Source organism: Daktulosphaira vitifoliae, unplaced genomic scaffold (genome assembly GCF_025091365.1).
Source record: "Daktulosphaira vitifoliae isolate Bord-2020 unplaced genomic scaffold, ASM2509136v1 Scaffold_3, whole genome shotgun sequence".
Classification (NCBI taxonomy): Eukaryota; Metazoa; Arthropoda; class Insecta; order Hemiptera; family Phylloxeridae; genus Daktulosphaira; species Daktulosphaira vitifoliae.
The window spans coordinates 3,111,212-3,127,154 of NW_026099574.1; the positions used below are offsets into that span (position 1 = coordinate 3,111,212).

A 15,943-nucleotide genomic window follows, 5' to 3' on the forward strand; every position below is an offset into this window, starting at 1 on the left:
GTAATTGACTTTTTCATTCTCTATATCAATTATAAACCTATCAGTGAAAAGTTAAAAAGAAAAAAAGGAAAAAAATGAAATTTAATTGAAAAGTAGGAATATTGGTAATTAGCATAATATCTATTAATCTATTTCTGTATCCGTTTATTTTGTGGAGACGATGAAGTGTAAGGTAATAGGTAGTAAGGCCATAAAAGGCGGTTTTAATTAATCATACAATATTTTAATTTAAAATTTAACATTAAACATTTTTTTATTATTTTTAATGAACTTGCTTTTAATATTTAAATTTTATTAATTTACTAGTGTATTATCAAATAGTGATTCTTTTGTAAAAGTATTTTTATAAAGATTGTTAATACATTTGTGTTAAAATAATAAGACGCAGTACATTTTACATTCTATAGGTGCTCTCTGTCCCACTTACCTTTAAATAATCTTGTTTTTCTTCTCTGCAATCTAACGGTGGCTTGACGAATTCAATTCGACCACTTTCAATACAAATGTTAGGGGTCGTACTACTGTTGAGGGTGGCAGTTTTGTTGTTGTTTCCTAAATTAATTTCATCACCAATAGGTGGCGACACAGTTTCAGATTTTTTATTGTAACTTAAAACTTTAGAATCTGACATCAGCATTGGCTTAAGTGTCTCGTAAGTCATATGGTACTGAGAGTGTTCATCATGTGCTGGATACATTTTTCTGTAAAAAAAAAATATTTATAGAAACTGAGCGAGTAAAAATAATAAAATAGCAAGACTTTTTTATTATTAAATGGTACAGATATCTGTTCCATTTAGTAATAAAATTTTCTTATTTTATTTATATCGATAAGTATAAATCATGAAAATAGAATTTTTGTTGTTAATTCACATACGCAATAAAGGACTGTAAGGATCTATAAAATAAAATATTGAATTTCTGATACAATATATGTTTGTACTATAAAATATCTATTAGCTTTACAATTTTTTTTCAAGCGAAACTTGAATTACAACTTTTACATTAGTGGTTTTTTTCTTATTTAGTTATTTATAAAAAAAAAATGAACGGTGTAAATTTCCCACTTTCTTACAGTGATAACCGCAAAGTTTAAAGCCACACAATAAATATTCAATTGCATATTTATTAAACTTAAGGTGTTATTTAATTAAGCGAAAAAAAAACGTCGAACGCAATATTATGTTCAGCCGACATTAATGTAAACTCCCTTGAAATTGCCACATGACAATATTTCAGGGGCCCACGTCACCTCTATAATTTACGCTATCATATGATTCAGTCTGAAATTAATCAAGGGCTGTATCAGAACACAACGTTGCCTCCCATAACCAGAACTCAAAAAAGGGTTCTTTGTTCAAGATAACTCAAAAAGATTATTTTTCCATAGAGTTCCAGTACAAATATTTTGATTTTATTGATATTTACAATTCCTTTAAGTTGTTGACATATGACAAGGTACCGTGTCACATAATAAGACTATATTTTGATGCATGGCTTTCGTTTATAGATAATCGTGTATTTAAATATATATATATATATATATATTCATACTGATAAACAATTTAATTTAGCTTCGGCTAAAGTCATTATCCTCAAAAATTGAAAAAAATTTCCCTCGTTCACCAAAAAAACTACAATTTTATAAATCAGTAATTTTTGACATTTTTTTCTTAAAACTACCATAACTTTTGATCAAATCAACATAATTTTTTTTAGCTTCGATGCGAAGCTGAGAAGGTATTTTATATTTAATCCTTAGATATTTTCCTTTCATATGATATCATTTTTTTTTTAATCTAAACTAAACCTGCTCACAGGAGGGGAATTTAAAATAGCAAATTTTTTACAAAACTAAACTTTTTCAACTTAACTTTTGAAAATGTTCTGGAAACACTGCGTCCTTTAAACATATATAAAATTAAAGTTCATGTCATGTACTATAAAATGAAAAAAAAAATTTAATTCAACGAATTATCAACTATGCCCAAATAGGAACTATAGTTTAAAAATATGCAATTTCGGTGTTAAAATTTTCGATTTTATATTTTCAAATTTAAATTACTATAACTTTATGAAAAATTTATGGATCAATACAATTTATTTTTCATAACTACTTTATGTTTACTTCTTTCATTTGACACACTATTTTTTAAATTGGACCATTTCCCATTATACAGAAGGGGTTTAGAACTTGAAACATACGTATAAAAAGTAGAACTTTTTCAATTGAATTTTTGAAAATGTTCCTGAAATATTCACACTTTTATTTAAACTTAAATTAAAGCTTATATTATATACTTTACTATGAAAAAAAAATTCGAAATATAAATTTTCTTCTTGGTAAAATTAGCTACCGTATTCAAAAATATGCTATTTTTGTGTTAAAATTTTGGATTTTGTATTTTATTATATTTTAAAATATCTTATAAGGAGAATACACTGACTTTCATGAATATTATATAATTTAATTGACATAGAATAAAGTTTATAAGACATGAGAAATTATACTTATTTAATTTTTTTTTGCTTTTTTAAAGTCGAAAAAGGTAACTTATAAATTTAAATTAGCTTATATTGCTAATTTTATCATGCGACGAAAGCGACGAAAAGTTGCCGAATCGGTAACACTTGTGTCTTTTACGCTTAGGGTAAGAAGTTCGAATCCGCTGTGGCAATTAATATTTTGCATTTTTTTTAAAATTATATTTGATATTTTATAATTTTACTTTGAAATTTATAAAATTTTTTTACTCTATTTGTGTGTGCTACTACCAGTCTATAATATTCCAAATCTTTTCGTAACATGTTGTTATACAAATTATAAATCTTAAAAAAAAAATGATTTTTAGTTTCACCTGAATTTAACAAAAGATGAAATAAAAAATTTGCTGTACATAGTAATTATAAAATTTTCTGACTGCATATTAATTTTAACAATACCATTTTTTCTATTTAATAATGTCAAATTCAAACTTGCAAATTGATCTAAAAGTTATGGTAATAAATTCTTTTTTTTTTATTATAAACTTTCATTTTAATGGACAAAAGAAAGTAGGTTAAAAATTATTACTTTTAACATATTAAAAATAAATAATAATTTGAAAACAATTAATTATAAATATTATATAATATATAATTAAAAAAATTACTAATCTGGATATAATTAAGGAAATAAAAGTTGATGTTGCTTTAGTAATTATCTACCAATTTCTTAGAATTAATTACTATTTACAGATTTGCATCGAAGCGTTTCTTATGATAGTGATTAAAATCACTGTCATATTAAATCTATACTGGTTCCAACTATGCCACGTCCCAACAGTGCTGGGTTTTTTTAGTTTAATTATTTCTCAAGTAGTAAAATAATACAAAAAATATACTTAGTGACCACATTAAGTCTTCTGACATAGACATAAACAAATATTTGCTATAAAAAAAAGAATAGAGGGTGTTATTTAACTGTTAAAGAACATGAGTCAATATTGACAATGCTAAATTGCTTAAGGTCATACTATGTTTCTAACTCATGCACTTCAACTTTCTTCTCCATAAGTAATATAATTTCAAAAATCGCTTCAAAACAAATAACATCCACCCATCTTCTGATTTTTTACTATATGCTTAGAAAACAAAGTGAATTTTTTAATTTCTGAACGGTTTATTTAATAATTAATTGGTTTTAAATTCATCATAAACTGATTATTTATTGTACAATATATTCAATTAGTGTTTTAAATATATCATTGAGTAGGATCATAAATAAAAAACCACAATATAAAGCATTTTCACGTATTTGTTTTATTGCTGATAGACAGTGGTTAATTTTTTGTTTCAACTCCATAAAATAGGAAGAAGTGTTATTCCTTAACGAAAAATACAACACTAAGTCATAACAATATTCTAGTAAACACTGTGTAGGCTGAATTTTTTTTTACTTAGAGTAGTTGTACATAGAAAAGTATAAAAGTAATTATTATTATTAGTGTTACCAAGTAGGCGTAAAAACTATAAGTACACAATATTATATTGTTGTTTTATTAAGCATAACACATCAATTGTAAAGGTTCAAACGTTTAATAATAACAACAACACAATACTTTCAAATGTGGCGAACTAAAAACTTATCATTGAACACTCATATTGCTATCGAATAAAAAGGCATTCAATTATCCTTTGAAGTTTTCGTTTTATATGCATTTATTATTTTTGAATGATATCTAGTACACATTCTCAAAAATAAATAATTTTTTAAAAAATACAAACCAAATTATTAAATTTTTAGTAGCTAAAATTGTAAAAACAATTTTTTTTTAATTTGAGTAATTGACATGATTTGCACTTTTTTCATACTTAAAATAAAAGCATGAACTTTTATATTAATTTTTAGTCATATATAAAATACATTTTGCAATACTTAATAGAAATAATCTTTAATTTATTTTTATTTACAAGTTATATTACGCGGGCCGTGTCATTTTCAAACATTTTTTAGTATATAAATCATGAAATTTGTTAAATGTACTTTCAATGTCCCTTACTTTACAAATAATAAGCTGTCGTCATTATTTTATAAGACATTGGTTAAAATATTAAGAAATAATTTTTAATTAATCTAAAAATATCAAATTAAAATTTTTGAACACTATAAATTATTTACTAAATAAATTTAAGATTATGCATAAACATGTGTTAATACTTAAATATAGTATCACATTTTAATTCCTTTTAAGTTATATAAGAATTAAAACCTTCATCTAACTTAAAACAATTTTTAACAACAAACTCTAATGTAAGCATTTAAATATTTAAACAATACAAATTTGGTAAAACTGTCAATTTTTGGTGACATTAATATTGTTTAATATATAAAACTAGACAAAAAATATTTTAGTTTTTAGAAATTAAAATACTAGTTAACATTAGTATTTATTATTATTTTTTTTTTTAAACACAAATACAATTTTCAATATGCTACACTCATAATTTATTTTATTATAAAGTACATTTTTATACTCCTAAAATAATAACATCCTACAGAGCATATTGAGACACATTCTATATAATGATATAAATGATAAATTGAAAAATGTAACATCTATATGAGTTCCTTTACAGTTTCAAAAAAAACTGAATTTTTACGGTAAAAGTTGATTGAAGTAAAATATCGCTTTTTTTAAATTGGTAAATAAGATTTTTTCATTAGAACAGTAATATTAGCTTCGAAGTGAAGCTGAGAAGGTATTATATTACTATATGCCTTTTTTTTTTTGTCTGTTATTTACTTGTTCTCAATTTTCACTGAACCAATTTCTTTCAACGATACGTCAAAAGACCATAAATCGTATCTTGTCGAAGGAATTATCCTCAAAAATTGAAAAAATTTCTCTCGTTCTCAAAAGAAATCTCCAAAAAAATTACAAATATAAAAATCAGTAATTTTCGACATTTTTTCAATTTTTTTATTCAAAACTACCATAACTTTTTGAAAAATAGATGAATAAAAACAATTTTTGTTTTTTTAGATACATTAGGATTTACCTATCATTTGGTAAATATTTTTTTTTAATCTGACCCTTTACCTGCCCACAGGGGGGATTTAAATGACAACCTTTTACAAAAAATTAACTTTTTTAATTTAACTTTTGAAAGTATTTCGGAAATACTGACAATTTTATATATATTTAAATTAAAGTTTATGTAATGTACTTCAATATGAAATAAACAATTTCTAACTTTGTCTTCGTGGTGAAAATGACTACCGTATTCAAAAATATGTTATTTTTGTTTTAAAATTCTCAATTTTCTATTTTTAACTTTATATTTCTATAGATATGTCATTAACAAAGAAAATAATTTTTTATTTGTAAGCTAGTTAAATATAATGCTTGCATTTCTAATTCGTACCATTTTTATTTAGTCAATTACAATTTTTTCTATCAATACCTTATCTTTAGGCAATATAAAAATGGAAGCCGATCTAATTTAATACGTATTTTTATACAAATGCGTATAAGCAATATAATCATCAGTGTATACTATACCCACCAGAGGGCTTTTAGTGTTTGGCCTATAAAGCTTCGATCCGTACGCTAAAAACAGTAGTTCAAGGCCACAGTTTCGCCCTTTGCAAGTATTTACCCATAACTACTCACTATTCAGTTAGCCACAATAACTCACGCCCTCGGTCAGATAGTTCTTTTTTCCCTCTCTGTAACAGCTGCAACTAACGTGTTGTGTAATATGGTATCAATTTTCATTTTATTTCACATCAATATTTTCAAGGTCCTGTTTATGATTGTTATAATTTCTAATTTATTAATAATTTAAATTTACTTCTGCAAATTAGACATGTATTAGGAGGTGACTCAGGAAAACGATTGTTTTTGGCATTATTTTTTTGGCAGTAATATTTTAGGTGAAATTTTAAAAGTTCACATTATTTACACCTAGTAAATATGGATCTAAAAATAACAAATAAAATATACAGTGGTTAAATGAAAACGGAAATTCGGATTATGAATGTTTTTTAAATTATACAATAAAATACTCTTTGTTATTATTTGTTTATTTTTTTATGGTTACTAAGATTAAATGACAAAAACTAAAAAAATGCTAATATTTTTGGAACTAGCAATTTAATACTTGTTGTAGCAATAAAAATATATTACACTTTAATAAAGAAATTAACGACCGCAAGTTTCAATATGTCTTTTACAAGTACCTGTCATTAATTTAAACCTACATAGTAACAAAAGGTTTCACTGCAGTACATACTCAATCAATTTTATTTCCTTTTTAATTGTGACACTATACATTAACTGTACATTATGAAAATATAATAAAAGCATTCAGTTTACTTAACACTAAATAAAATAAAAATTATTTGGTTAAAAATTTGATATCTTGATCGTTAAATTGAATTCTTAGTTCTTAAAAATACATGCACATCACATATGTTTAGTAAATAATAAATTGACAAAAACATAATGAACAAAAAAATACACATTAAAAACTATAAAAACTCCATATTTAAAAAAAATTGTATTTTTATGTATGTATCTGCAATACTATAAAAAAAAGAACAAGAGATTATTAACTAGTACATCACTATAAATCGGTTTGATTGCTTGACATATCAGTATAGTTATAAATACTACGAAGAATTGAAGTTAGCATATATGTAGGATTTTCTTGATTAATTTTAAAATGCCCATTTTTTAGCTCTTTTCTTACTAGAATTTTAATGAATCCATAATAACTGTAAAACAAGTACCTATATAGTTACAAACATTTTATTTCATAGAGTGAGTATGTAGCTGTTCTTATTAGAGATAAACATTAAGAATTACTGTTAAGTTGAAATAAATACAACTGCATCAAAGAAAAATTGAATTGTTTACACTCGATTCTATTTGTACATTTTGAATTCGATAAATTTTAATACATGAATTTACATATTAAGAATTAATCACTTGTAGCTAATATTATTTAAAATATCAATTTAAAACTAAAAAATATTTAACTCAAAAAGTTACAAAAATTATTAAACAATGGCATTTTCACCAGCGCTAAACACAACTGTAGTATCAGTAAATTTATTATTTAAATTTATACATGAATAACGTAAGATGCAAATTGTACGTATTAAAATTGATTTTTTTCTACATTTGGTTTCACACTAATCACATTATCTTAAAAACCCACTTCTAGATATAAAAATTACAATCATATAAAAATTAATAATTTTCTTTAATGAAGTCAATTTTTGTTTTATATATTTTTAGTATTTCAATATTGTTTAAACTTAATTCTATACAAAACGATTTTTTTTAAACTCCTCTAAAATACCTTAGTATAGATTCTTAATATATTTAGATTAATGTTAATAATTTTGATCCCTCAAATATCAAGAATACCAATGACCAAATTAGCTAGTCATTTTAGTTTACCGTGTAAGTTTATTATTAGGTGATAATATCTTACAATACATTTATGTACATCCTCCACATGACGTCGTGTCCGAAGAAAGATTTTGTGAGTCACGAGGTCGCTACCCCAGCTAGTAGGCCAAGTGTGTGATATATGTATACTTACTAAAGCATCACATTAACATAAACGTATTGTATTGATGGGGGAATGACATGGCATGTATTGTACAAACATAAGGCAGATAGGATCGAAGATTTAAAAAGTAATAATGTTCATCATGTTGACGATATTAGTGTTTGATACATTATATGTACATACGCCGACAAAAATATATTTTTCCATTCCATGTCTTCGATTTCATAAATAATCTTTTGACCATGCTATCCCAATTCAAAAACTCAATTTATTTTAATAAAATGATTCAATTAATGTTATAAAACCGATTTTTATGTTGGACTATAACTAATACAAATTACTTAAGAAGATTACTTAAATTACTTGATTATTAAAAAAATATACTTAAATGTTCATACATAAACTATTAAATATTTTATTAGTCGACTTAAGTTTAATTAAATTTACAGTAGTATAATTTATTTTGATTAAATTAAAAAAAATAATTTAAATATTTGTAAAATATTTTCTGTAATCAAATGTTTTGTTTGAATAACTAATGGGTTTGTACCCATTTAATTAAAAATTAAAAATGGAACTAGAAATATCATGTTATAAATAATACAGAACTTAGTACCTGAAAATAATCATTTTGATCACGTTTATGAGCTGTAGGGTGTTCTAAAATAGTACATCGTAGCATGTCACAATAATTTTTATAAAAATCGTTAAAATATATACGGTTGTAACATTTGTAAACTACAAACAGAATATAGTTTGATTGAGAATAACGGATTTGTTGTGATACACGTTTCCTAAATCAAAATATTTTCGTTTCGGTATTAAGTTTATACAATGGATGAATTCACAACAAATCTGCCATAAACATAACAATCGGTTACAATATTAACTCGATATTTTGAAATTACAGAAATGTTGATATGCACTCGTATACTATGAAAAAAAATAGGATGTAAAATTTAATAAAACTTCTTCATTTCACAGAGATAAAATAAGTATAACTCTATCTATATTGATTAAAAAAATTATTAATTGAAAGTTAATTTCAAAATGCTATTATTTTGGTATATTTCAGCAAAAAAACCATACAGCATATCATTCAAAATTAATTTAGGTTTAATTTTATAAATTTATCACACATATTTACATTAAAATCGTCTAATTACTGTCGAATTCATTAATACAAAATATACAAATAGAAATTATCATTCAGAACACTCATCTGATTACCCGTCATAAATAACTTAGCTATTTAATACTAATTATCAATTATAGAATTTACTGTGCCAAGTCTCTAAACCCATTTTATATCAGGACTTCAGTCAGTTTAAATGTAGTTAATAATTAACTAAGAAATGAATGGTATATAATTTACCTGACAGAACATAATTTTTCAATGTGGGAGTCTGGTAAGACATATGCATTAATTGGTTCTGAGTATTCATTGTTGCATCTCAACATTAGATCATCACTGAGTTCACCGTTTTTGGAAACCCTGCAACAAACATTGTTATAGATATAAGTTATAATTAATTTCACATTTATTGTATGTATACCAAATTGAATTTTTCGATAAAAAAACAAAAAAGATAATTTAAATTGTAAATGAACTATAAACTAATAATATCATAGCAGGTGTATTCTATACGTAGTTAACAAGAGAAAGTACTTTTTGAGTTAAGAATTAATTCTAAATTGATAATCAATATAAAACTTTGTTACATTCAAGTTAGAATTAAATATAAATTGTTGAATTCGAGTACATTTTTTTTATATACATGTATTTGAATCATTTTTTATAAATTACTTTTATCACATTTGAATAAAAAGGTTTTAGACAATTTTTATACTAAATATAATATAGTTAATTTGACATACTTATGAACAATTTAAATATCAATCATAAATATTGATAATAATATTATTACATTTTACGGAAATTACATTACTGAAATAATTTTTAATCTTCAGTTTAACAAATAAATAAAACAACAACAGAAGGTCGTTGTTATTAAAATTTTATTTTAATATAATTTACTTTATCTGCAACTGTTTTATAGCAACCATGTAAAAATGTATGGCATATTAGGTATTACTTATGAAACGGGTTAGCGTGTTCAACTTATAAATGTGGGTGTGTGGGTATTCAAATTTTATTCATGTGTAAGATATTTTTAACAACTCTTATACATATATTTATTGACGGCCCACGACAACGGTCATAATTAATATTTTAGCCATAATAAAATCAGGTCGGAGGGCCATTAAACTATTTAGAACCATATTATTTAAGAAGTCATTTATCATTGGTAGCTGACATCACAACACAACGTTGTATGTAGTTTTTATTATATTATCATAATGTTCTACTGTTATGTTTCTTTTATTTTTACGTATGTAACAAGTAGTAATTGACTCTACTGTAAAAAACTAAAATTTTGGAAATAAAATTTGTTCTTATAAGAATAAACAGTCAGAATATTGTTTTGATGGAGAACCCAGCCATTCTTCTTCAAATCTGTCCGTTTCTATCTAATATGTTCTTTAAATTAAATTAACACTTTATCTCTGCTATTGCTCCAACACTTAATCGACGATCTTGCTGAATAAAGTTACAATTCTTTTCAATACTATTGTCAGTTGAATAAATCTTAGGACAACCAAAACGATTAGTCTTCAAAATTATCCCTTCTACTTCCAAACTGCTACTCAAAAATACGAGCTCTTGATACTCAATTTTTATCATAAGCTTGACATGCAAAAAGATTCTGCGGTAGTTTTATTCAATTAAACGAAAATTTCAATATTAACACGTTGTTCGATGTTTAAATCTAATATGTTTCGCCAAAATAGTGTAACAAAATATAAAATAAATATATATAATAATTATATTTCAACAATCAAGATGTAGATAACATTGTTACTTTATTATCAAACCTCATATTTATAGATTATTTATTAAATACAATATAATAATAAAAATAAATTAAACTAGATGGTAACTAGGAGGGTTAAAGGGGACTTAGCACCATTTAACGAATATATTCCCTCAAAAATGTTTTAAAAATATGTGGATAATTATATGAAAGTATATTTTGGGCGGGGAAACATACAATCATCAAAATTGTTTACACTAGTTGTGCCTGTAAATTAAGTTTACCGAGTAAATATCAGTGGACCTTCATTTCTAATTTCATGTTAACAAAAAAATATTAATATTAATCAATAATAATGAGTCTAAACATTATTTTTAATTGATCATTAGTAACAAAAAATATTGTGAATATAAGGAGTATATAAAATTCAAACTAAATTGTATTAATTCAACTGATTTTTGAACTTTATAGTTCAACAATATTTTACAAACAAAATTTGTAACTATCAATTAAAGTAAAAATTAAAATTGGATACGAATTTTATTTAATTAACAAATCTTCAGATAGTATACGAATAATAATGAGATATTTTGTCAAGTTATATGTAAAACTATGTTAAATTATTCATACAAATTTTTTATTATTTTCCATCTCTAAAATTATACTAAAATAAGAATAGTAAACATTAAGCTAATTCAAAAATTGAAATGTTTTCAGAATATTAGTAAAAATCTTAAAATTTCGAATTATTATACTAATATTTCCACAATATAGGGTAGCTGATTTGTTTTAAATTTATAAATTCTTTTGGGTAGAATATAAGGAAAACGAACAATTGAGTGTTATAAAACAATAGTAAATAATTTTAGATGATTTTTTAATTTTTATAAGTATTAAAAAGTAAATTCCAACTATTAAAACTAATAAAATACAAAAATGGTTATTATTTGTTAATTTTTGGAACATTTATAAAAAAACGTATACCATTTTTACCATTCATTTTATCTAAATGAAATATTTTTTTTATCTAATTTAAGAAGTTAAAAAAAATAGAATATACTTTTTTTATTACTATTTTTATATATATTGATCAAAAAACTCATATAAAATAATCAGTTTTTACCAATTTCAACAATTGATATATTATTTTACATTTTTATGATCCTCTAAAATATTTTGTATAAATTATAAGGAAATAGTTTCAAGTACTAACTAACTCTATCGTACAAGAATATTCATTAGATATAGTAATAAAAATGTCTCTATACTATATTATAACTTAAAATTCTCTTATGTTAAATAAATGTAGAGTCTAAATTTTAATGACGATTTTCTTTAAGTATAACTTTACATTTATATTTTTAATATACATTATATAATATTATAATATAAATAATTTACAAAAAAACGATTTAAAGAAAAAAACTATATTTGTTATTTAAATTAACAAAAATATAGTATAAGTTTAGTATAATTCTATTTTAAATTAATTTTTTTATTAAAATATAAATTAGTCTTTTTGATAAAGTGACACTAAATTTTTTTAGCTATTTAGAGTCAGTAAACTGTTTTAATGCTTCGGCTTAAAAGCTAAATTTACTAAGTACCATTTATTTGTATTATATTTATATAGTTAACACATAATGTGCACAAATAATTTAGTTTATGACAGCCTATAGGGCGTTTTAAACGCTTTTTGTTAAGTTAATTATCGCCAGTTTATAACTCTGCACTGCGGCTCTATTTCAACAATAATTGTTGTTAACCTTCTCTTTTGATCTCGAATAGATTAAAATAGTGGATGGTAGAAATAATAAAATATTACTATCCTTAAATATAAATCATTTTGTTTTAAGTTATATGCGTTCAAATTTGATGCAAGATAATTTTAAGTAAACTAGTCCATTATTAAATTAATTTTTGTTATATATTTTAGATACACAACTAAAGACAAGAATCTTACATTGAATAAGACACTCAATTGATTTATTAATTAAAATTATCATGAATATAGGTAATACATGTTAACCGAATAATTTCATATTTATATTTAAGAGACAAACGAAGCACGCGACTTCTCTATAATAATAATAGTTGTAATTAACAGAATAATGTGCATTGAATTAATAATTGTAAAACTTATTATTAATTTAATTTTTTTGTAAATTAACGGCTAAAACATTTTATTAGATAATTTTGTAAAATTTATCAGTTATAATTTAATCAATCAAATAATAATATATTAATACCATAATTTATGTGATGGAGTATACACTATTACAATTATTGTTAATACTTACAATTTAATATATTCAATAACTAAAAAATCCATCATTTTATAGCCCAATAAAATGAATAATTATAGAATTTCTGCGTAAAATACTTTATGAAATTAAAAAGAACACCTTATAGAAAAATAATGAAACATTATGTTAATAAGTATATATTCAAAAAAACGGTTGACTATTCAATTAAAATAAATTAAATATTAAATGCAAAAAACCAAACACATAAAAGATTTTTCAAAATATATGTTATAATTACAATGCTATCGTAAGTGAAGTTAATAAAACGAAACTTCATGATTTTTTTTATAAGTGCAAAACCTAAAATATATTAAATTATTATTATTAAAATTATACATGCCTTAAAGGATGTTTAAAATACCATATATAATTATTATCATACGTGTTTCAAGTAGATTACTTATACAATACAGCAAGTTTAATATCATAAAAAAAATTTCCCTTTCATTTAATCAATTGTAATTATGAAAATTCATTGTATACAAAATAGTATGAATGATGAAAAGCCTCAAGATCATTGGCGCCATCCGTGTGAGCAGTTAGAGAAAGCTGTCAGTGATTGTCTTCCTAAAGTAAAATCAGTAGACTTCTATTTTATTGATTTATATGTGTTATTAGGTTACTCAATTGTCCAGCCAAAAGAAATTAAGTTGCCAAACCTTAACGCCTTATAATAATTACAATTATTGTGTATTTCTATATGAAATTTAGTTGATAAAAAAATTTGATTTAGAAATCAAAATTTCAATTGCTAATAAAATATTATTAGCGTTATTTATATTATATAACAAAAAAATTTAATTGTAAATTTTTAAGGCCTATATTATCAATAATTTTGTACATAGTTTCTATAAATTTCAAGTCATCAGTTTATTAAAAAATATTCCAGGAAGACTTCATGAATAAGAACACTATATATATAGCTCAAAATAAACATAATAGGAAATTATAAATATAGGTCACATTAAACATTTAAGTCGAATACATGCCATTTATTGCATAAAAAAATGTTTATGCTTAGTACGTCTTCGAAATATGCTTTTTGGAATTGTAATCGATAATAATCCAAATAAAAATGAGTACACGGGAAGGTCAAAGCTATTTAAGGTTTAAAATTAAAAATTAAAATTTTTATTTAAAGTTTTAAAATGTTTGGTAATTTTATACTGAGAAAATTGAAATTTAGAGATATCATAGTATATTTCAATATTTTTGTATATTAATGCATTCTTCGGCTTTAAAATTTATCAACTTTTTAAGTGGATATATAAAAATATGGATTACAGTTATAAATGAAAACAAACATTATTTTTGGTATATTATTATCAAATTATCATGAAAACAATTGTGTACAAATATTTGATTACATTTCCATTTTAGAAATGTATAAGTTACAACAATAGATAAAAACTATTTGATGTATTGTATATTTAAGGAAAACACCGAGTTAACAATTAATTGTAACTTAGCATGTTAAAGTAATTATTTTAATACGTCAATGTACTTATTATGTAGAAATAATTACTCTAAAAAAGGATTACACGAAAATGTACTCATTGGAATTGGTTTCCACAGGTCAAAACATATACTATTATAACTACAAAAAACTAAAATAAGAATAATTTAATTTACTAGACATAATTTTATGAGTATAATCAATCAATTTTCACTCTCGTGAAATACACCTATTTTAAAATAGGTCATATATTTTTACATAGTAATAGTTTAAAAACATAGATTGTTAAATAAAAACGATGAAGAATGAAAATAAATTGGATGTTCTTTAAAAATAGTATCATGAAATAATAAAATATTACGAATAACCAGAATACAACAACTCACAAGAGAAAAAAAAGTTGTACTAGTTTTATTTGAGGTTTAAATGTTTTGATTATAAAATGAAGTTTAATCATTATAATTAACTAAAATATAATAAAATTGATCATGAGACCTGTAGTTAATATTTTAATTATTCACATTTAAAGTGCTAAAAAAACATTTAGTGCGATGTGATTCAAATAATACTCATAATTTTGTATAATTAATACATAATTTAGAATATAAAGCGTCTTCGGTTATCCCCCAAACATATATTGTTAATTATATCCATAGTATTAACTAAAATATTTTTTCGGAAGGGGTGGACAATACATAAACATATATTATAGAGTTAATATATATTATATATTTTTTTAATAATTTCAGTAGGGAAGGTCCGGATCTCTTGGATCTCTCCTCAGATATGGCCTTTATTATATGACCTAAATCGTTAACATATATGGCACCATTATTTTTTGTAGAACTTTTGTATAAATATGACATTAAAATTTTTAAATAATAACAGTGTATCAAATAGCTATCTAGCTCAGTCAGTAACGCATAGCGCTTTGGAGTGAAGGTGGTACTGAGGTTCGATTCTGTTGTGTTGGACTTTGTAGGCTTTCTTGTTCTCTCTAACACAAACGCTAGCTTTTAGAGTTGACAATAAACATGATTACTTTTTATGTGAAATAATTTAATACAACATTAAATAAATTATTATGTTAACCAAAGTAAAGAAAAAATTAAGTCGACACGAATTTATATCATATCATACCTATAGTAAAATAAAAATCATAATATACTTTGAACATTATATATTTATGTCAACTTATATGATGTATTTATAAAAGTATTCGACTTACTACAAATTGTC

At 23.4% G+C, this 15,943-nt stretch overlaps 1 protein-coding gene and 1 long non-coding RNA gene across 4 annotated transcripts in view; both read right to left on the minus strand.

Moving 5' to 3' along the window:
• Positions 1 to 15,943, minus strand: part of LOC126902564 (uncharacterized) — a 160,051-nt gene that overhangs the window by 75,517 nt on the left and 68,591 nt on the right. For all 3 annotated transcript variants that reach the window (XM_050679955.1, XM_050679956.1, XM_050679958.1), the window contains 2 exons: positions 9,442 to 9,561; positions 428 to 701 (listed from right to left, as the gene is read on the minus strand). In XM_050679955.1, the coding sequence (XP_050535912.1) occupies positions 428 to 701; positions 9,442 to 9,561 (394 nt within the window). The remainder of the gene's footprint in view (positions 1 to 427; positions 702 to 9,441; positions 9,562 to 15,943) is intronic.
• LOC126902566 (uncharacterized) lies at positions 6,547 to 8,462 on the minus strand. The gene is made up of 2 exons (XR_007703253.1): positions 8,250 to 8,462; positions 6,547 to 7,260 (listed from the first exon to the last, which is right to left on the minus strand). It is a non-coding gene; the product is annotated as an uncharacterized LOC126902566 (long non-coding RNA).